At 31.0% G+C, this 23,954-nt stretch overlaps 1 protein-coding gene across 1 annotated transcript in view; it reads left to right on the top strand.

The window, feature by feature from the left end:
* The window catches only part of LOC118197631 (phosphatidylinositol 4-kinase type 2-beta-like), an 83,523-nt gene extending 60,181 nt beyond the window's left edge, over positions 1-23,342 (top strand). The window contains exons 8-9 of the mRNA XM_035369167.2: positions 6,658-6,717; positions 12,515-23,342. Coding sequence (XP_035225058.1) covers positions 6,658-6,717; positions 12,515-12,688 — 234 coding nt within the window. The 3' untranslated portion in view covers positions 12,689-23,342. The remainder of the gene's footprint in view (positions 1-6,657; positions 6,718-12,514) is intronic.
* Positions 23,343-23,954: the final 612 nt, after the last annotated feature.

Consider the following 23,954-nt stretch of genomic DNA (forward strand, 5'->3'; position numbering starts at 1 on the left):
ACTTTAAATAGCAATTAAATAAAATAGATACAGCATTAGTAGCATTAAGATTACATTTTCAGGAAAAAAATACAATCACACAATATTAATACGCTTAGCACTCTAAATTTAGATAGAGGTAATGGTGCTATGACTTGTCGCATCGGTCGGGAGTTATAACGCTGACACAGTACACAGTTTCTTATAACACATTTCACATTTTGTCTGGATATAATTATCCAGTATTTTTCACGGAAGAACATGAGAGTACTAGTTACACCTGTATGAAGAACTCGTTCATGTGCATCACGTACTAGAAGATCTGTAAAATGAGCTTTTGAACGAATAATTATAGGATGCTTTTCATGAAAACTAAAAAGTTGATTTTTGTAGTCTTCCCCCTACTAACAAAACTCTTTCCTCACTTAGAAAAGGATTTAGTTCATAAATGTTTGAGTTTTTTGAAATCAACTGTCCAGACTTTAAACTATTAAATTCATCAGAAAAATGTTCATATTGAACTTCTTTTATCAAATATAATTCTGCGGCAAAGAGTTCTTCTGCTATCAAGGGTCCTGTTTTCTTGTCAGTTTTATTTTTCAGATTGTGAATAAATCTAAATATCCATGCAGTCACTCTAATAGCTCTTATTAATTTACTATAATTTTCAAGATTCAACAGAGAATTAGATTTTTCTGCAATAGACGGTAGTATTGTTGTATCATTTATACACTTTTTCTGCTCTAATTCAGCATCAGAAAACTCTGTTGTCATGATAAATTTACTAGGCCAAGCACTCACTGATTCAACTAACCAGTTTGGCCCAGACTCCCATAATCTTGAAGACAACAAATATTCGGCTGAACATCCTCGAGATAAAATGTCCGCTGGATTGGACTTCCCATTACAATGTCTCCAGTTATTTGGGCAAGTTAATGATTATATTTCAGATACTGGATTTTTTACAAGCATTTGCCATTGTTCAGGAACACTATGAATCCAGTGAACCACTATCATACTATCAGTCCACAGATAGATATTTTCTTCGTGAACTGAAAACAGCTCTTTTTTAAATTTTTAACGAGTTTTGCCAATGTTAATGCTTCTAGCAACTCTAACCTTGGAAGTGTGAGTTTTTGTTTTATTTGTGCAGTTCTAGATTTTGCCATAATGAATGCTACCTGCCCTTCTTCAACCGATCTAAAATATGCAACTGAACCGTACACTTTAATAGATGCATCACAAAATAAATGAAGTTCGATGTCTTTATTTTGATTTCGATTTGCTGGGGAAATATTCTCAAGAAATTTCAAATTTCTTTAATTTTTCAATTTCATTGCTCCACTCGGACCACAACTGCTTACAATCAATTGGAATTTCGTCGTCAAATTCTAAACCCAACTGACAAAAGTTTTGCATTATCGATTTTGCATGTAATACAAATGGCGGCAAAAAACCTACTGGATCGAAAATAGTAGCAGTCACCTTTAATATATTTCTTTTTGTGGTTTTTCTACAACTATTTAATGTTTCGCACAAGTATCTATATTCAAGGAAATTACATCTTTACTCGTACAGCAGTTAAGCCCTAATACTTTTAAGGAGCTATTTAGTTTATTTTCCGATTTAATTATTCCACAATCATCCAAAAGTTTTTTGAGTTTCAGTTTCTCTGAATTTGTATTAAACTAACGTAAATTCATTCCGGCATCTTTAAGTACGCAATAGGCTATAGTACTTAACTTAAAAGCCTGTTCCACAGAATCTGCACCAAAGAAAACATCATCTACGTAGATCGAACAGTTCAACATCTAAAAAATATCTTGATTTTCTAATTCTATTTTCTTTATATGCTTTTTTATAGTGCATGCCAGAATGAAAGGGCTACATGACACACCGAAAGGAACACGAGTCATTCTGTAATATTTCAAATTGTAATTATTATCAAAGTATAAAAGTGTAATACATCTCTATCAATTTCAGAGATTCCAATCTGGAGAAAGGCCTTTTCAATGTCTGCTGAGAACGTATGTTTGTATTGTCTGAACCGCAATATCAAGTCCAAAACAGAAGGATTCAAATTTGGGCCAGGCATCAAACAGTTGTTCAGAGATACCCCATGACACTTCAAAGATGCGTCAAACATGATACGGACTTTAGTTTTTGATACATTTTTTCTTACTATTGGAGAATGTGTCATTTTACTACTGTCACAACTTTCAATTTCGCACTTTTCAATTATTTCATTTTTTAACTATTCATTTACTATGCTCTATCATAATTCTTCTTAACCCATTCATCATTTTTTAGTTTATTAACCAAAGATACTAGACGTCGCTTGGCATTTTCTAAATTATTACCCAAGTTTTCATGATGTGATTTCCATAACAAACGAGCTACATATCTACCATTAGTAAAATGCAGTTCTTTTTCAAATTTCTCAATGACTGATCTATCAACAGGATTCTCCTTTTCCTCTATACCCAAGTGGTCCAAAACCTTCGCAAACAGTCATTAACTGAATTATTATCATCCTTTGAAGCAGTGAGAAGCACCAGTTGTAAAAATACAGGCACTAGATTGATCACCTTCCAAAGATCCAACCAAGGACCAACCAAATATAGAAGACACCGCAAATAATTTATTACTCTTTTCTTTTCGCCTGTTTGCACTTCCCAACATGAATCGGATCCTAACAATATTTTTATTTAAGTTGCTTCACCATTATTGGCTAATTTTAGATTTTCTGATTTTAATATTTCTAAAATGTTTTTGGAGGGAATTTTTATGATCACTTCAGAAATTGTATCTGTAACAAGAGCTTCAACAGTGATTGATTCATTAGGGCAATGTATACTTTTCAGGGTAATTTGAACAACATTATATTCCATTAGCCTACCCTGGATATACCTGAAAGAATAAATATATAACCTTTCTTTCCTTAAAGTCCTTAATTTTAGTTCTTTAGCTAAATCAGATCTAATAAATGACCTCTGTGATCCACCATCAATTAAGATTTTTACTATTTGGCTTCTAGTATTATCTGTATCTGAAGCGTTAACAGTGCAAGTTTGTAAATATACACCTTTATCAGCAGTTTCAGAAACAGTCTCAGAGTTAAACGACAGGGATGCAACTACATTCTGCTTAGAATCTGATACTGTTACTACTTTCTGTTTAATATCTGAAACACTGCTCTAGGGAAGTGTATAATTTTTGCCATTTAAAAACAAATATGTACTCTTAAAAGATGTGTATTACAAGAGGCTTTATGGTAAAATACAGAAAAAGAAATTTGTCAGCTAAATGAAGAATCACAAAATACATTTTACCCGTTTATTAATGAATTTGCGAACATTATGCATGATATTGAAAAAATATCAGAATGAAATATCACTTAAAGTGTTGAATTATTTAGCATTGCTGTGTAATTAGTACTCTAAGAGCTTTTATTATCGAACACTTCCATCTGCTTCTACTTCAGGAACAATATTTTTACAAAATAACTTATGATTTAAACCATTGCACAATTCACAAGGTTGAAGTTTCATTTTACATCTGGAAGATACATGACCTCTCTTAAAACAACTGTAACAACATCATTGTTTTTTAATATCGCTTTTTTTTGGGGGGGCTCATTTGTTTTCTTACATTTTCCTACATCATGTGTATTTTGATTACAATAGAAACAATATGGCTTAGTCACTGTGGCTAACGCTGAGGCAGTAGGAACGCTTGCCCCTTTTAAGTAATTATTTTTATTCTGCTTAACACCGTAATTTGTGTCTCGTTTATTTGAGTTTATTATTAAATTAGAAGCTTCCCGACTCTCAACTTCCAATTTAATGAATTCAAGAAGTTCTGTTAGGCTATATTGCTGTTTAAAGTTTCTTTTTCTATTAAACTCCAGATTCACATCGTCTGGTAAAAGCTTTAAAATAACAGGTCCTAAAAGGGTCCCATAAGCTTCTGACACAATACCTAATGAATTTAAACTTCTTATATTGATTTCACAGGAATCGTAAAGCATTCTTAGTGTTTTCACATTGGACGAACTTCTAACCAGTTCAAGATTCAAGAGTTTATTCATGTGCGAAGATACAACCAAATCTGTTCGTCCAAATCTTTCTTTAATTAAACTTATAGAAGCATTATAATTTTCATGAGATAGTGCAAACCCAGATACTGCACTTAAAGCAAGTATTTTTTCATTAATTTATCTCAACACACACTGTTTAGAAGTAAGTAAAAACACATTTTCTTCTACCATATTCTTATCCCAAATGTCTTTTTTAATTTCAGGTTCTACAACATTTATTTTTTAAGAAATAACTGGTCTCATAGTTTTTCCTAGTAGCTTTCAATTTAACAATATTGTCTGCCATAATAACAACAAAAGTAATCTTATTCACTTACCTGTGTAGTCTTCAAATGGTTTAATCTTAATTTAGTAACTCACTTTACTGGTGAAAAGCATTCACAAGTATTCTGAATGTTTATCTTGCCACGTTCGATGCCGAGGAATAATTTTTCATTAACACGACAAAACACTGTGTTCTAAATCAAAAAACTGTTCGTGCGCAACTGTTGGGTACCAAAAATATAAAATATTATAATAACCGTCAAGAATTCAAGTTATCCTGGTTCAAGAGACACTAATTCAGATCACACAAATCACCAAGGTAAAAGATCATTACTAATCAGGTTTCAAAACTGCCAAGTTTATTCAAGTCTAACATGCATTCAACTGGCACTGCCAGATCCAAGAACAAGAAGTATACATCATGAAAGATTTCTGCCTTCTTTGGCGATTAAAATATATTTCCGCATAAAATTTCTTATAGGGTATGACTACTTCCCATTTCTTCACATATTTGCAAAAAAAGTTTTGCATTCAATGGCCGGTTTTTAATGTAGTTAATGATTTTCATGCTTTCATCCAGAACTTGCTGTAGATCAGTGAACATCTTACGTGTTGTCAAAGCCTCTCTGTGTGTGCAACAATGTGTGGATGTAACATATAGGGCAACATTTTGAATTCTTGCAACAAGTCCTTTATTAATTCTGATGATACGTTTTGCTCCATCTGTGCTCATTCCAATACATATATTCCATTCAATATTGTTCTCTTGTATAAATTTATTCATAACATTAGAGACATGTTCTCCTGAAGTGTGACCTAATAAAGGCTGGAAAAATGAAAAAGTCATCATGAATTACATGATTTTTTTTTTTTTTTTTTTTTTTTTGTATCTAACAAACGCAATAATATTTGCAGTATCAGTGGACTCACTGACTTGCAATGCATAAAAATGACTTTGAGAAATATCAGATAATAACATCTGTTTCACATTATTAGGCATATCAATCATTCATTGATGAACTGTATTATTTGAGAGAGAAATACAGTCAAAAATTTGTTTCATTCTATCTCCTGTCAGTACTTGTGCCATTATCTTGGCTGCAAGCTTGATTAAAATTTCACCAATGGTTTCCACTGCGCTACATTTTGCAATTAAAAGCAATGTGCAATACAAAGTTTCTAATATTTTTTTATTGTCACCTCCTGTCAAACCCGGCGTGACTTTTCGAGACTAATTTAAATCCTCAAGTTTATTTTTTTAAAAAATCTATGGGTTTATCTTTGTACTGATTATGGTTTGTCTCAAAATGGCACTTTAAGTTAGATGGTTTCATGCTTTCATTTGTTAGATTTTAAAACAAATGATGCAAAGTGGAATAGGCTCATTTTCATCTCCAGTCCATAAGAACCCAAATTTAAGATATTCTTTGTCGTACTAGCAAGTTTTCGTTGCTTTTTTCTTGATAGATTCTTTCAGAATTGAAGTTGATTCCTCTTTATTTCATTATTTCCTGTTAGCTGATTGCTACTATAATCATTGCTTTCTTTCGGTGTAGTAGTTCCAGATTTAAACCAGTGATCCATAGCCTATGTTAGGGATAAAAATTATATTTTATAAAAATAATTAAAATCAGTGGGACTTATTAAAGCAGATAACAAACATTTCCTGTAAGAAAAATCACACAAAAGCTAAAAATACACAGATGCCTGGAGAAGCCACTAACTCTTAATGAAGTAAGTTGTCTCGGTAACAAAGTAAAGTATATTCCAGCCGTGTCACATTGGTCCATCTCACGCCTCACAAGACTATCTTGACCTGACTCATGAGAACGTAGAAATAGGCACTGCTAATCACAGTGCAGTGTATATCCCCACTAAACTCTTCTCATATGCCTATCACACTTTGGGAAACACTGCTCTAGGGAAGTGTATAATTTTTGCCATTTAAAAACAAATATGTACTCTTAAAAGATGTGTATTACAAGAGGCTTTATGGTAAAATACAGAAAAAGAAATTTGTCAGCTAAATGAAGAATCACAAAATACATTTTACCCGTTTATTAATGAATTTGCAAACATTATGCATGATATTGAAAAAATATCAGAATGAAATATCACTTAAAGTGTTGAATTATTTAGCATTGCTGTGTAATTAGTACTCTAAGAGCTTTTATTATCGAACACTTCCAGATTTCTGATGTATAAAACTTTTTAATGATATATTTTTTGTCATGGCTATATTCTGGTGTGAGGTTTTTTTTATTAAAGTTTTTAGTTTTCTAAATTATATTAAATATTATATATTTCCCCCTTAGGCTGATAGAGGATTTGACCGCAATGTTTTTGAAAAGCAAATGTCTGTCATGAGGGGGCAAGTAAGTTAGTTACATATCATTTAAAACCATAGGCATATAAATGAGTAAGCCATTTAGGTCACTTATGACCCTCCTTTATATGTAATAATATAAGTTATAAATTGTGTTTTTGCATCTCTATTAAACCAGATAGAAAGTTGAATATTTTTCAAGAATAACTTTGATGTATGTATGAAACACCTTAGTGGAATCAGATTAGATTAGTAATTCTTTAGAATAGTTCTTTGCAATGGATGTGTGGATGGTGATACTTCTTGGATGCACTTTATTGTGTCTATCAGTAAAATTGATCGTATACTTCACGGTATTAGTAGTACTTTGTCTTTTTATTAAAAATATAGAGAGCTTGTTCATTTTTATGTGTATAGTTTATGTATGTCTGTATAAATATATGCATAGTCATAGTATATTACATAACTAGTATATCTGTCGGTAGTATTTTTATATAACAGGCAGGGCTGAACTGGGCCTTATGAGCAACATGTGGCTGTAAGGTGCCTTAACCTTTTACATGCTGCAGTATGATCCAGGAATAAAAGACATAACTAATTCATCAAATTCACATTAGAGAATACATCCATAAAGACCAAACAAAAAAAAATGCCATAAAAATTTTTGTCTATGATTTCATGAATGTTCCATTTTTGGAACAATGGCATGTAACGCTGTTTTTTTTTTTTTTTTTTGTTCATGAAAACAAAGTGTTGTATGATGAATCTTTTAAAATTTTATCCTGTAATAATGGTTTACTGAACAATTTGATGTGAAATTACTAAAATTTAAGAAAAACTCATTAAAAATTTACATAATTTTTTATTCCAGTAATATTTTATAAAATGCAAAAATGCAATGCAAAAAAGTATGCAGAAACAATAAAAACAATTTTAGACTTATACAAGCTTAACTAACAATACGCATAATATGAATAAATGCAATTTAAAAAATGTAAAATACCTTAACAATAAGAAATAAATATTTTATCCTTTAGAAGGCAGGTGGGATTTCAACCAGTTGGGCAAAAAATATAAAACATTCTAAACACTAATTTTTTGTAAGCCTTTTTAGCAGTTTCTCAAAGTTCTTGTTATTGTGAGAAGCAGTGTACATGGAGCCTTTTTTTGCATTTAAAACACATGTCTGTAGTTTTTTTTTTTTTTTTTTTTTTCACTACACTATGTTCTTGTGATGATGTAAGTATCTTGCAAACATATCTTGATGCAAGTTTCTAGCAAACGTTGACTGATGGGCACTTGGTCCAGGTATAACATGAATTTTAGGTTTTGCTCAAAGCAAATTCAAAGTAATTTTTCTTCTAAAATTCACATGAGTCATTTCTAATGTAGTATTTTTGTGTAAATCAATGTGTAAGATCCACCCAGCAGCCACAACTATATTCAGTACATTGATAAATAAGTTCCAGTACCATTTTTTTTTGCAAAATTTTGGTCGATAACTTCCAAAAAGTTAGTCCAACAGGTCTGCTCCACTCATTCCTTCATTATATAATTTTATAATGTATGGTTGGGAAACATTAACACTTTTTTTTTTTTTTTTTTTTTTGGTGAGTTCAGACATATCTTTTTCCTGTTCCTATGATTCATGAGTGATGAAAATTGAATGCAATAGTTACAGCAGAACTATCGTTCCAACGGCACACATAAACTTCTGCATCGCATCAGTAATCAAATTCTCCATGTTGAAATTTCAACATTTCTTTTGCTGTTTTAAGAGAACATTGTTCCATTCTAGAATCTTGTACTGTACCAATTTGCCTTAAATCGTTTCTTTGATAAATCTTTCAGCAGACTGTGCAATGTAAAAAAGTTATGGAAAAATACTTTGTGTTTGTCTGGATTGTCAATAAAAGATAATAGTTCGGAGATAACTTTTGATCTAAGGAGCAAATTTTCATTTTTCGACTTTTTCCACTGTAGATTCCATTTGCTGAGCAGAGCATCCAAACTTTGAAACCAAAGCGAATTGGTTTTTCACGTATGAACATCTTAGTAGAATGATGTTCATAATACAGAACCTTGGATTCACTCAGATTTTCATAGAAAAATCCAAATTGACGAAATTTTTTTTCCACTCTCTTTATAAAAGGGAGAGATTTTCCCTAAGTTATCACCTGGTTCCAGTTTACTATTATCAACAATATGGAAACACTTTTTTAACATACGAAATTTATTTCTGGGCATTGTAGTGCTAACAAATGGGATATGCAAATCTTCCTGAGAGCTTCAATATCAATTTTGCTCAAATTTTGCAGTCCTCGATCCCATCCTTTCTTTAGAAATAAATGACACGTCATTAATACCTCTCAAAAAGGGAATGTTTATAAGATATGAGCACTGCATGTATTTAAATTCAATAAAGAAAAATATACATGTGATATCACTGATTTTGTATATCATTATATGCCAATGTTCCTTTTTTTAGAACATTGCATTTTTACACAATCTTAAGGAAATATTTCTCTTTATTATTTGAATTTCTTTTATTAACTCGTTAAACTTTTCCTTTGCAAGTACGCTGGGGAAATTTTGGTGTGGGTTTTAATTTTTAGGAATTTTATAGAATTTTTTTTTCCTCAAGTCCTGTAAAAATTGTAAAAAAAGGCTGATTTTTACAAATTTTCCTTTGCTGAAATATTCATATTTAAAAAATAAATTTTGTGTCAAGAAATCAATCTACCTTCTATAATAAATGGTAATTTTTTAAAACTGACAGATATGATAGTTTATTTTTTAAGAAATATTAAACATGATGTTTCAAAAAAGGAACACTGGCATGTAAAAAGGTTAACTGTGGCTTGTGATCCTCATGAGGCCCTTTGGTCCCTTAAATGGAATTCACTTTCAACAAACAATAGTTTTATTTTAAAATACAGCTACATTTCTACAGAAATGCATTATTTAAGATAATAGGTTCAATAAATTTTTTTAATGTGCTTTTGTGCCCGTTATCTTTTGGCCATTACATTTTCATTTGTATCCAACAACTAGTAATGTGTATTTAACATTATTTTTAATGAATTTAAAAATTTTTCAGCTTTTAGCTGTAAGACATGGCATGTAAAAGGAACTTTTCATTCAAGTTAAACATTTAATTACTCTTTCAAAAAATATTTGAAATTTTGTGCTCCTATACCTTCCAGAGATATGCATGCAAGTTAAAAAGAGAGAAAAATTATTGATTCGAATTAGTGCATTAGCCTTCACTCGGATAAAAAGCTTTTCACATTATAATACAAGCAAATCCCTTTGCAATTCCTTCTTTTAGCTTACAAGTGCTAAAACCAGTCAGTGTTTTAGTGTAGCACGTGTAGGGAAAGAATCCAAAATAAAATGACTGACCCTCTGTCTAGAATAAAAATAGTAAGCTGCATTGTTCAATAATTTCAAATCTGAATATCGTAGCAACAAGCTTTCCTCGGTATAGAGCCGAAACAGTAAAAATTCTGATTTTATACACTCAACAAATAAGTAACAAAAGCAAAATACAGAATAAAAGAAAAACTATTTAACGGATATGTGTGAAATTGATCCAAGAGTTTGTTGTGGCATTACTAGGCCATGTAACAATAAAGCAAACGCATACAAAAACTCATGTATTACAACCATCACATTACAAAAGAACAAATGGGTCGGAAGAATGTGCAATGAAAACATCACACTAATAACAGGTATGATACCCTCTAGATGAAATGCATGCTTGATAACGGCAAGGTAAGCTGGCAATAGTGTCGTTGATCATTTGTTGTGGCAATAGTGTCCATCCCTCTATTAATGCATGTCTGAGCTTGTAGAGGGTGCCTAGAAGCACACTGCGACCTGCTGTCCATCATCTAAATATGTCCCACACATACTCTATGGGGTTCAGGTTCAGTGATACAACAGGCCATGACAGATGTGAAGTGGTTTCACTCCCTGGATAGCTGTGCACCACTCAAGCTCTATGCGGATGGGTGTTATCATCCATAAATATTGTGTTGGTACCCATTACAGTGATAAAAGGATGCACTGGAGAGTGTAGAATTTTGTTGCAATATCAGATGGCTGTGACGGAATCACGTAGAGGCCGGTGGTGCTGCCATTCATTACTATCCCAGCCCATACAAGTAAGCCTTCTGCTCTGTAATGCTCTCTTTTGACAATGTTTAGTGCCAGATAGCATGTCCCTGGCTCTTGCCATATCATTGCCCTTTGGGAATTGTTCTGGGTGTTAAATCGAGTCTCATCTGTAAAGAGTACATGACCCCACTGTTCTGGTGTCCAACTACAATGTTCAAAGGATGTAAGAAACCTTTAAAACTCAAGTAGAAATCCATTTATAGGTAATGAAATTATTAGCTTCAGGGGCAGACTTCTGCATATAGTAGAACCATGTAAACAAGATCCAAAAATTTTTTTATCCTTTAAAATCAGACATCCTGCAACATCTGCAGTTGTGCCTATGGCTCTTATTTTTCTGGCATGGTTGCGATAGGAGTATTAATGTTATTACTAGTATAGTATCAGCATTCCATACATTTGTTACTTTTATTCTTCAGTTTTTTCCTTCTCTAAAATTCCTGTAATTTTTCTCATTGGACAAAAGTGCATGTGGTGCAAGACACATGCATTGATGCTCTTCATCAGTTAGGAGTTTCCCAAGTCCGTGATTACTGGGTTACAGGGAAGACATTTTAAAATTTTCACCATCATCATATTTTCCAGGTAACTACTTTTTTTTTCAGTTTCTCATAACTGTCAAAGTTAATTTCTTTGACCTATGTTTATTAATTGCTTACTAGTCTTTGGCTTTTCAACCAGTAAATAAATTTGCATTATATTTGAAACTTTTCTTGTGTAATTAACTTTTGTGTAATTTCTTGTGTAAAAACTTTTCTTGCAAATCAAAAGACCCTCACTATTATTCTGTCTTATTATATTAAGAAAATTTTTCCAGAGAACTAATCACAGGTGTGACAGCCAAGGAAATTGCCCTTTTCTTTTAATAAACTTCTTGGTCATCTTTGAATTACTGTCACTATTTGGCCATTTCTCCTCTTCTTTTAGCTAAGCTGCACTCTTCCACTATCTGGAAGCTTTCAAGGATTTCTTGGAGCATCTTCGACAGAGTAGGTCTATTAGATTCAGTTGAGGAGGAATATGTTTCCACTTTTCAGATTTTCAATTTTTTTTAAATTTTCTTCATCCTGGACGAACCTTTCATAGTTGTTCATTCCATAGTTCAACTAAGGCAGTGGAAGAATTTGTCTAGAAATTGGTTTTGCTGGTGAACCCATGCCTTCCTTTACTGAGTTTTATAAGTGTGCACTGATATTGCATACTAAATGTTCAGCCTAGGTAGAGGAATTTTCTTTAAGAACAAAATCCATGGTTTTGGCTTGTGTGAAACTGAAAAGCTTTAAGAAAATCTATTTCATCATTTGAAAGGTTTTGTGGATAATTTTCGCAAAACTGAAGTCAAAATTTTGAGTAAGTGCCGAATTATGATTAGTTATCATAGATTTACTTCAGATTTTTTAACATAAGATTTGTATTCCTTGATGTGAAATGTTAATGGTTTGGCCGATATATGTCAAACTACACTAAGAAGATATGCTATAAGGTTCACCAATAATTAGAATCAGACATGGAAACATTAAGCTCTGATTTTTGTGGTGAATGGAGGACCAATTCGTAATGTTCATATTGTTTTAGCTTTGGTTTACTTTTATCTAGAAACTTTTAAATCATGTTTTTAATTTTCTTTTATGCTAATAGTTAGTTATGTAAAATTTCTTTTCTAGATTTTAAATCTGACTCAAGCTTTAAAGGATGGGAAATCTCCAGTTCAGTTAGTTCAAATGACGGCTGTCATTGTTGAAAGAAGTAAAAGTGGAGTCAGAGGGAGAATTCGTGCCATTAATGACAGCTTCACTCAGACATTTCCAAATAAAGCACCATTTTTTAGTTGGTGCTGAATTGCTTTTTTTGAAAGTATCTTGCCTTTGAGAATTATTTTTAGTAAATCTGGCAAGATTTAAGTGCATTTGTTTTAACTAAATGTTTAACTGTCATATAATATCAATGAAATCTACTCAGTAATACGAATAAAATACTAATCTGTAGTATTTTGGCAAATTCAGCTCTCATAAATTTATTTGAAGTACTGATTTTTAAAATGATATGACTTAGTTTTCCTGTTTTATGTATATTCTACCACTGTGCATCTTCGTTATATTGAAAATAGTAGTTTCTAAAGATTTAAGGTTTTGAATTAACCTGAGATTGAAAATATTTCAAGGTATATAAAATTTAAATATTTTCAAGTGTTTTATTTTACCAGTGTTATACATATATAGGTTAGATAAAAAATATGAAAGCAAACTTCTAAATTTAATTCACTATAACCTCTTTTATTTTCTTTTTCATTTGGGAACTTCATCTATCTGTCCTAAAAATAGCACTTAAGTCTAAACTACGTCATTCAAATTAATCATGCAATCTTACGTGACCCTTAATGCAGATGCCTCTTGGCCAGTCATCAAATTGCAGACTAAAACTTGTCTCTTTGCTTGCTTGCATCTTGCATAACTACGCACTTCAGTTTTGCTCTCTACTTTGCTAAGATGTAATTTTGCTGTCTTGCTTTCTATTTCAACAATATCAAAAATGTAAATATTCTGTGGAAAGGCACAACTAGAGTGCCAAGTGATTGTGGCCACAAATTATCAATTGCAAGTAAAAATGGAATTAAATTTGCCTCGACTGCCAAGTTCTTTAGATATTACCAAGTTAACATTATTGGCATACTACGCAATCAAAATTCTTCTTAAATATGGATCTAAGCATGCATTGACACTGCTCTGAATTTTTCCTTCTGCTCTTATTAAATCAATTTACAGGTTGTACAAAATAATTCAGTTAAAAATTTCGATAATAGTAGTATATTATTTCAAATGAAAATTTAATTACATTATAAAATTTTTTAATTTTTACGATTTTGTAATGTTAATGGATGTGTTTGAAATGAATTTATTGTTAAAAATGATATCTGTAAGGTTTTATACTTTAAAAAATTATTTATATCGAATTTTATGATTTTTTCCACTATTGCATTTCCCTTGTTTCGCTAATTCTGTAAAGCTTTTTTCTAAAATGGCTTTTGTGTCACCACACCTTTTTCTCTTTGAAGGGAGGGGAATATGTAAGATAAAAAATATGTGAATCAAAATTATAATTTAATCTAACGGTAAAACATTACTTCTCCCCCACTATTCTAAAAATCGTAATAACTTCTCTGGATTGCATCATTTCTAGATCATTTTCTATGGCCTGCGCAGCTCTGATGATGTAATAATTAGGAACTGAAACTACCATTGTAAACAAAAACTTTTCTCTTCCCATTCTTTCATAACTACACACTTCAGCTTCTGTCTGTGCTGTGCTTGGACGCAATTTCGCTACGCTGCTTCCTATTTCAATAATATCAATGGTGTAAATTTTCTTGAATAGGCACAATTAAAATGCCCAGTGATCTGTGGCCACATAATGTCAATTGGAAATAAAAATGGAATTAAAAATCGCCTTGACTGCCAAATTTTATTTAGAAAGTCAACACATTAGCTTACGACGCAAGACGCAATCAGAATACTTCCGCATAATACACTCATTCATCAGAATACTAACTTCAATATATAGAATAACTGTGCATCACGAGTGCTCCGTCTTTTCCTTGCTTTTATTATGTCATATATATAGATATGCTTGTACAGATATAAGCAAATTAAATTAGGTGAGCTTTAGCAAGTTAAAAGGTATCATCAGTATTATTTTTTTATATGAATGATAGTTCTAAATGAGTCATAAAATGTTAGGTTGACATGCAAGATACAAAATCATTCAACAAGAAAGCAAATATTCATATAAATAATTTCAACTATATTTACACAAAGTTAAACAAAATACAAATTCTAGAAAATACTGCTGTTGTACAAACATGAGAGTAAGGCAAACAAAAGGAAAACTGCCAAATTGACTGTTCTTAGTGTAGGCTTCATTGTTCCTAAAACTAAAGCTGAAGTTTCATAGCATGCATTTGTAACTGATGCATGTTTGGAGTCATCAACAAGAGTTGGTACTTATAATTGCAACGTTCCTCTAAGGATTCTGCAAGGTCATGTATTAGATGCTGTATTGTCATATATTAGATGCTGTATAATCCAGAGATGTTTAGTTGTCTTAAGTTACTTTGTAGTGTAGGTGCTATGTCCAAGCTTCCAGTTTGTAAAAGTTATTGGTATTCTGACTGACTGTGAGATGAACTTATTAGGATGTAAACATAAACAGGAGACATAAAGATTAAAATTAAAATGTAAAAGGATTCTTTTGAAATTTAGAAAATTAGTTTGAAGCATGAATTTAAAAATGCTTTAAAAGTTAAAAATTGTTTGATATACATAAGATTATCCTGGATTGTCTGCAATTTTTGAGTTTCTGAATTATAAACAAAAAATTGTAAAGCTTCTTTTCTCAATTTCAAATAATTTATCATTGAAAATTTCATTGCTAGTTTAGAGAAGGATTTTTTAAAAAAAATTTATGATCTCTTATAATCTTTCCTGTTCAACAAGAATTTGTTGATTCTTAACATACTATGTTTATTAGTAATTAACATACTATGTTTATTAGTATTTTATGAAATTGGAATTTGTTAATATTGGTCTTACAAGCAAAAATTCAAATAGCACAGCATAATTTAGGACAGAGTGTAATATTTTATAGATTACTAATGTGTTATTGATTTAAAGAACAGTTTTGAACAGTTAAGGGGTGTACTATTTTACTAGTTCAGAACTTTAGGACTCTATGTGTAAAATAAGGGGGATGGGTCCATGTTAGTTTAAACTAGATTTGGATATCACCATTAGGTAGTTGTAGCATCTAACCAGGGAGTAACTAAGCCATATAATTATCCTTTAGAAAGAGTGCACCAGTGGCCCATCAGAAAAATCTTTGAACACTGTAGTTGATCCTTTATTTCAAATCCCAACAAACACCTGTATCTAAGATTTTGTGTTTTTTCCATATGTAACATGGATATGAATCAGCTCTATGTAGAATCCTCCTCTGAGACATCCCTCCCATTTGGCAGATAGTTCTCATACTTTGTGGCATTTAATATAATACAGCCCTTTTGTAAACAAGCTGTTTGAATGTTTGCCAGCATCGATGACAGATTTCCATTGTTTAGCCAGTGTTCTAATCAAGAAACCCTTAGTCAGAGGAAATTTAGTTTCAGGCAGGAATTGATATACTCAGATTGTGATGCAAGACTCAATACAAAGCCTCGCTATGACATTCATGACATCACTTGGGCCAGTAGGGCTAAAATGTTAAACACTGGCATCATTTAAGTGTTGAAAAACCAATAAAAATATTCATTTATTTGTTAATTGTAACAATAAGTTATGTATTGTACTGTGAAACTAAATATTTTCAACGTAGTATTTGTAATGCTCCACTTGAAAATTAAAAAAAATAAAAATAAAAATAAAACTTGAACATTTTTACGTGGTGAGAAGGCCGGAATGGAGAGGAAAGAAAGGTTAAGAAGCATTGCTTGCTTTTGTGTTTGCAATGTTTCCTTACTCTGAGAGTGCAGTGTACGAGCTGGAGTACTGTCTTTCACATAAATATTAAATTACATGTTTCCCAGTAAAGTTGTCACTACCCTTGATTGCTGAGAATTTCAAGCATACTACAAGCAGAGTGATTTGGATAGCAAACAAACTAGTTGTTAAGTCTGTAGAGTAAAGCTATTTTTGTGTTATCAGGTATATAGCTCGGTATATGTGTACTACTAGAAGCACGTAAGACAGCATGGTTGTCTTTTTAACGGACCCGCCTCATACATTTAACAGAAGCATCTTCCTAGAGTTAAGTCATGCTTCTGTGACAGTGGGATTGTTAAAGAAGACACTTCACACTTTTAACAGAACCATCTTCCAAGGCATAAGTCATGCTTCTGTATCTATTAATTTGGTACTCATAATTTCAGTTATTCGTGAGTTATAATGCAATGTATAGTCGGGGAAGTTTTATGATCTGACTTGCAATGAGATTCTGGCTACATGTTTTAACTCCTTACCTGTGTCACTGGAATCCAGGTTAGGCAATCCAACTGCGCCAAACTAGGAATTACTGTTGACAGGAGAAAAATCAGTATTACTATTCCGTGAAGCCAAATTTGAGTGTGTTCCTTTATCAAATGCTTAATGCTATCTAATTCACCGTTTGTTAATAGAAGCATGTGAAATATGTGAGCCAGTTGATAGGGTTTTTTTTTCACTTAAAAAAAGAAAAATTGCTAATGAATAATAATTTGAAGCATTTACTAATAGTGACAATATTTAATTATCTCCTTCTCTATACACATATAAATATAATAAGTAAGCTTTTAAAAATCTTAAATTAAATGTATTATATACCAAAACAAAATTTTTACTGTTAAATAAAATTATAACATGGATAAACAATATTACTCTACCAAAAAAGTAATCTGTCAGACTATTTAGAAACAAAATATCTACATGACTGCCATCTGTAAGTTACCAGAAAATTTTTGTCTTTACCATTGTGTTTTATTTGTGATGCATATGATAGTGTACACAGAAGTAAAGCAGGAACTTCTGTATCAAGGTACATATTGTATGGTGCTAATTGCTTCTGTTGTTATGTGTTATAAATTGTAATACTACATTATTTTTCATGGGTTATTAATTGTAATATACTTTTAATTATACAAGTGCTATGATGATATCTCCTGAAAGTAAGGATGCTGAAAATGCATACTCGTAATAGTGCTTGTTGTTTTAAATTCTCTTCACAAACTTATATGCTCTTAAATCATATTCCAGAAAATTCTAGACATTAACCTATGCATTTTGCCATGTATGTAAGTTTTTCTCTTCCTGTTAAAAAAATGGCATTTAAAATTTGTGTGTTTTGTATAGCAATTTCTGTGACCTATAACTGTTTAACCCTTCCACAGATGTGAGATTAAGGAATTCCTTCTTCTCAAATATGTGTGATATCTGTCAGTCATAAATTTGTAATGCAAGCTGATTCATTTGTGCCAATTGCAGTGCATAACTGGAATGTGAGCTGAGCTCATTCATGACCATTAAAAGGTTAAAAGGAGGGAAATTAAAATATGTGAGTATATGGTTATGCTGTAAGGCATATGGCAATGGTTTTAAGGCAATGGTCTGTTAAATATATGTGAATAAATCCAGTATCTTTCTAACCTGTATTTTATTAATAGGTGTAATTTTCCATTTTGAAATACTTTTTATCATAAAATATTGAATGTATACTGTGCATATGTGTGGAATAACTAATGTCAGTAGTTTTACATCTAAGAGTTTGCGATTAAGGTAACATCTTCAGCAATTTGTGCAACTAGTGCAAATTTCTGAGAAACATAATGATCCCTTTTTTGTCATTTTATGTTACAAATGATAAATAAAAATTGGTTTGGGGTAAACTGCTTATTATATCGGTTTTTCATAATGAAATCATTTGATTTTTGTATATAACAAGTAGTATTTCAATTTATTTACATTCTGTAAACATATATTTTAAATTTTTTTGGCGATGCATTTGTGAAGTATAATGTAATTTTGTTGCTGTCATATTTAATATTTTGTTATGTTGTTCCAATCTTCTGTTTGCTGTAAAGAAATTATTTTGAATGTTGTAATCATATATCTTGACTCTTTTGACTTGCCTGTTCTGTAAATTTTTGTAAATATCTTGATATCTTATAGAGAATAGTTTGTAAATAATTTTTGCTTTAAAGTTTGAGAAAATTTTACCCTGTCAAGTTTTCCAAGTTTTGGTCATGTTCTTGTTGTGAATAAATATAAAGTATCATTATTTGTGATAAAGGTAATGTTATAATTTACATTTCAAAAAACCATTGAATATATATTTGGTTCCCTAAATTGACTAGGGGATTGGAAAAAAGGATAACATTCTAATCAAACTTGTTTTTGGAAAACCAAAAGAAATTTGTTTTACGGTGAAATCATCAAATTTAGAAAAAAAACTTTTGTTTTGGTCAATTGTATATTTTGACATTTAATAGCAAAGTATGAATGTCTTGTATCTATTTGATAACTAGTTTATTATCCCTTTTCTACCCAAAATGGACAACAGGCATTAAATTCAACGAAATATGGCATTTATGAAGGTACTGTATTTTTATTTGAAGAAAAAATATTTTAAAAATAACGTTTACATAATTTTTAATCTTTTTGAATCACTGGTTTCTGTATTTGTTGTGGAATTCCTAAGAAATACATCATTGAAGGTCCTGTATTTTTCAGGTATGTAATATGTTATTTTGAAAACATCTAACTTTTTGCAATTGATAGCAATTTTATCAGTTTTTAAATTTAAAAGATCCACATTATCTTGTTCCTTCATAGTGAAAATTCCATGGTTCGAACCAGCATTGAATTCATATGGCTTAAAATAAATAGCCTTTCATATCTTGCATGTGTGAGTTGCCTGTATCTTCCAATGCTAAATGACTATTTTTTTTGCAACATCCCTGGAAGTCATCTTAATATGTCATGGCCACCAGCCTTTGGAACTTTTTTTCCCCCTCCAATGGTAGATTGTGAACAGTTACAGTGTAACCCAGTCCATTAATCTGTACAAGGCCAGATGTGGTGGTCTCTTTATTATGGAGACACCTAATAGGTGGGCCACCATCGCCTCCTATGAAGGGACGAACAATTACAGACATGCCTTCTCCGGGATTCGAACCCGGGCCCTTCGGTATCGCAGTCAGGCTTACCTAAGCATTATACCATCTGGGCCTTTGGAACTAAGTTATGCTGTTATTTGTTAGATGTTTTGCAAAGCTTAAAATGTAATATTTATTTAACAATCACTAGAACTTACTAGATAATTTGCAGATAACTTTTGAAAGCAAATAATAATAAGTTTTCAATCTTACGTTAACTTGACAGAATTGTAAAATAAACTGATTTACAGCTATTTTAAGATGCTGACATTTGTAGGCAGTGAGCGGCATAAAAGTAATATTTCCTGAACATTATTTTTTTCACTCAATGACCGTAAGACTACTGCATTTTTATATGAAGTAAGATAGTTTTTTTTCGGGGGGGGGGTGTACTGTATGGATATGTTGTTCAAATATTGGTCATATGGCTATCTTACTTTAGTTTGCTATATTTTTGGAGTCTTACCCTTTTTCCAATCACCTATTCACATGGCATGGATAACCTATTTATTTTTACTTTCGAAATATGTTAGATATTAAAATGTGAATTGCACATTTGGTATTTATGACTACATATAAACTACAGTATATTTATGACTACATATACATATACTTAAAGTTTCTTATAATCATGGATTTGTATAATATTTATGTAAAATGTTTAGTATGCTATTTGAAGAAATGCAGAATTAAATGTATAAGAATAGAATATTAGAAATATGTCATGCAATATAAATGTATGTCCAAAAAGTTATAATTCACAAATTGCAGTAAAAATACTGTTTCCCCCTTTCTTCGCTCTTAATGTTATTACCTTAAATTCTTCCGTGTAAAAGTGCTCATGCGCATTTTTATAATGCTAAATATAAAAATGTCTGTTTTTCAATTCCTAACTATGTGTATCACATTAGTGAAAATATTGCATCCATTACTGTAGAGCTTTGAATCAATTGAAAATATTAGTCCTGCTTCTCCTGCAAAATTTTGCACATTGGATATTTAAAAATTTGTCATTGAAATTCCCAACAGGTATTGCTGAGTTCAGTTTCTTCATCACCTCCTAATGCACAGTTTGCGATTTTAGTGTTAAAAGATGTAGCTTCACTTTATATTATTAATTGTACTTACAAAACAAACAAAATGATGATTGGTGGGAAGCAGGCACAGTTATATCAGAAATAATGAGCGTGCATAAATAGTCCTAGGTGAAGCAGGCATCGCATTGCATGGTGAAAAAAAAAGACGACCAAGCAGTTGTTGTACATAAAAATTAATATGTGGACTCTTTAAATGAGGAGCAAGAGCTGTAGTACAATATTTGACAATGGAAAGGCTTTTGTCATTTTTTTTTTTTTTTTTATGAAATTCCCTTTTTTCAGTTATTTCTACCATCAAAAACCAGAGTGCAGTTTGCATTACCTGCTTGGTGCACATATGTTATGATTTCTTGGATGACACATGTTAGCTATCTGTCTTTTTAATGCCTGCTTCCTAAGCTGTATCTGATTGACATGTATGTGTTAATCATTTCATAATCGTTGTGACATCTTTCCAAGCTGTTGGCGTTGTGGTTGTTCTATAGGTTTTCCTCAATATCATTTCTCTTTATTTTAATTGGCTGCTTCATATACATTCAGTATCTATTCCTGATCAAGCACACAACAGTTTTAATACTTAAAGTGGATTAAAATTTTAATTAGAGAATACTTAATTATCAATTTTCACTAAATTTAAAATTAAACCAGTTAATAAATAATTCAGAAAATAAATGTAACACTAGTATAAAATGTAAACACTAGTATAAAATCTTGTGTAGCTTGTTCTTTTACAGATTAAGCCATTCGTTTTTAATATTTCACATGTCTGCTTTAGTTTTTGGTATTTATTTTGGCATTCTGTGCGAACTCGGGCTCTTTGATAACCGCAGTTCTATAAATTGCTGGCATGTGAAATTTTTTTTGTTAATTTATCAGGTTCAGCCAGAACATAATTTTTTAAGTGAATCACTTGCAGATTGGAAACAGTAACACATCTTCAGAATGGTTAATTTTGGAACAAACTAAAATAATTTTAAAAATTAAAAATAATGTGTGTTTATGAAAATATTTTGTATTTTTCTCAATAAAAATCGCAATTAATTTCATGCTAAAATTTTTGTTAAATCTGCACTTTACTGTTCTTTGATATTTAGTACACATGGAAAACACGTTAGTGAAATATTTATTAATTTTTTTTTTTTTTATAATTAGAAAGGAAATTTTTCAAATGCACTTGAAGTTGTGTTTCTAATGAATATCATGTTTTGTTAGATATAATCTCTGGTACGGAATCCTAAAATATAAGTATTTAAGTTGGATAGTTAGATATTCTGGAATGCAGCATCCACAGCCTATTGAGTCTCAGTACATTTTTATGGCTATCATGAATATGGTGAGGAATTCTCTGATATTGCAATTATATAAAAGGTGATACAAACTTATTAACTAAATTTATATATAAATAATAACCTGAATATAGCCGCAAATTAAGCATAATAAAAGAATTGTAGAGAAGGAAATAACAATTCAGGTGTTAATTGGCACATTATTATTTTTTACAGTGAGCATCCAGGCTGTATAAATTTTTAATTTTCTTTTCTTGCATTGAATTTGAAGCATCTTGGATGATATTTCATAATTAGGCCTTTCTAATTTCATTCCTCATAAGAAAAATTAGATTATTATGATGAATAGGTGGGAAAATAGAGTTACAAAAAATTTTGGAATATACCGTACCTTAGTCATTTAATGAGCTTTGAATTTATAAGACATATATCTGGTTATCTTTACCATCATTTGTAAATGCCGTTTTGTATGATATTGAAAAAAATCTTCTACACATCTAACCACTTAGTAAATTAAAAGCATAGTATAGATTTAGAGTTGTAATATGATAAATAGTAATAGATGTATTTTACATTCATACATTTCTACAGGAATTATTTTCACTTGAATGTGAGCCCACATTCAAGTGAAAATAATTCCTGTAGAAATGTATGATACATTCAAGTGAAAAGATATTCTTTGGCATTTGTTATTCATTGCTGTTTTATCTTTTACAATATATCATTCTTAAGTTATATCATTCCATATTTGGGACTGTGTGCTAGGAGTATGTATACATGTGTAAAAATATTTTCTTCTGTATGCCAAAAAAACTTTCTTTTCAATAGTTTTTAAATATGTGGTGACTGAGTTATGCTTTTCTGACAAGCTAAATTGATTAATTATTTGCCTCACATTAAGCTGTAAAGATGATTCGCTTCCATATAGTTCATCATTAATTTTAAATTTAGGATTTGAACAAAAGTAGTAGTTGTAAAACTAATTTTAATTATTATAGAATTCCCCCCTCGACTTAACAACTTATGGCTCAGAAGATTGTTTAATATTTTGAAGACAGAATGCTTTCAATATTAGCATCCAGTTGTAACTCTTCTGTTAGTGTTATGTATTTTCATATTGCCTAAATTATTATTGTGTAAAAGTGTTACTTAATAGCATTCTTTGCCATTTTCTAGTCATTGTAATAGATTTAAGAATCCTAAAAATTTCATATGTTTAAGCTAAGTTTAAAAACTGTTTTACAGAACAGATTTGTTTAGTAGTTGTTTCTTCTGTGATACTATGTTGTAATGCTCGTGAAACTATGAACTTCACTTACTGATTTGTTGTTTCAAAAATAATCAGACTGAATTTCTGATTTTAAGCTTCAGAATTGTGATTTTTTCCAGTAATTTCAGTTCATAAATAAAGCAGATACTTATATTTCGAACCTTATTAGTTCAGAGTTATTCTTAATTTAAAGTTTTAAGGTAATTTAATACTTATTCAGTGTCGAACCTGAATCAGAGGGATACCTGTCAGATGATACATTCATTACATTACGTTAAATAGTAATTAAATAATTGACCCACTTAAAGCACATATCACTACTGTGCCCCATAATTTCGAAAAAGAAACTAATTGTTAAATGTATTAAGTTAACACCTTTGTAATAAAGAGGAATTACAAATGGAGGTAAGACATGCCAATAGGGATAAAATTGCATTCAACATTACAGTTATAATCCCTAATTACGAAGGTAAAATAAGAAGTTTTCAGACCTGGCAATTTGAAATGAAGCAGGTTGATCTTGTACAGCTATATTGCAAGCATGGACTAGTAATCCATGATAATACAATGAAATTGAACTGTTGGTTTGCATTCCTCCTAGGATAAAACAAGTTCTTTTGAGATGTCAATACTCAAGAATACTTCCAAGTGATGATTTTGTGTATCATTCTTGAGTATACTTGTTGCCACAGGAAAAATACTCAGACTTGATTGTTTGTTAGAAGCTGCATGTCGAGTTGCTGTTTTTAATTAATTTAGCGACTTCCATCATAGACA

Source organism: Stegodyphus dumicola, chromosome X2 (genome assembly GCF_044657685.1).
Source record: "Stegodyphus dumicola isolate Sdum_Otavi_A_Nest chromosome X2, ASM4465768v1".
Classification (NCBI taxonomy): domain Eukaryota; kingdom Metazoa; phylum Arthropoda; class Arachnida; order Araneae; family Eresidae; genus Stegodyphus; species Stegodyphus dumicola.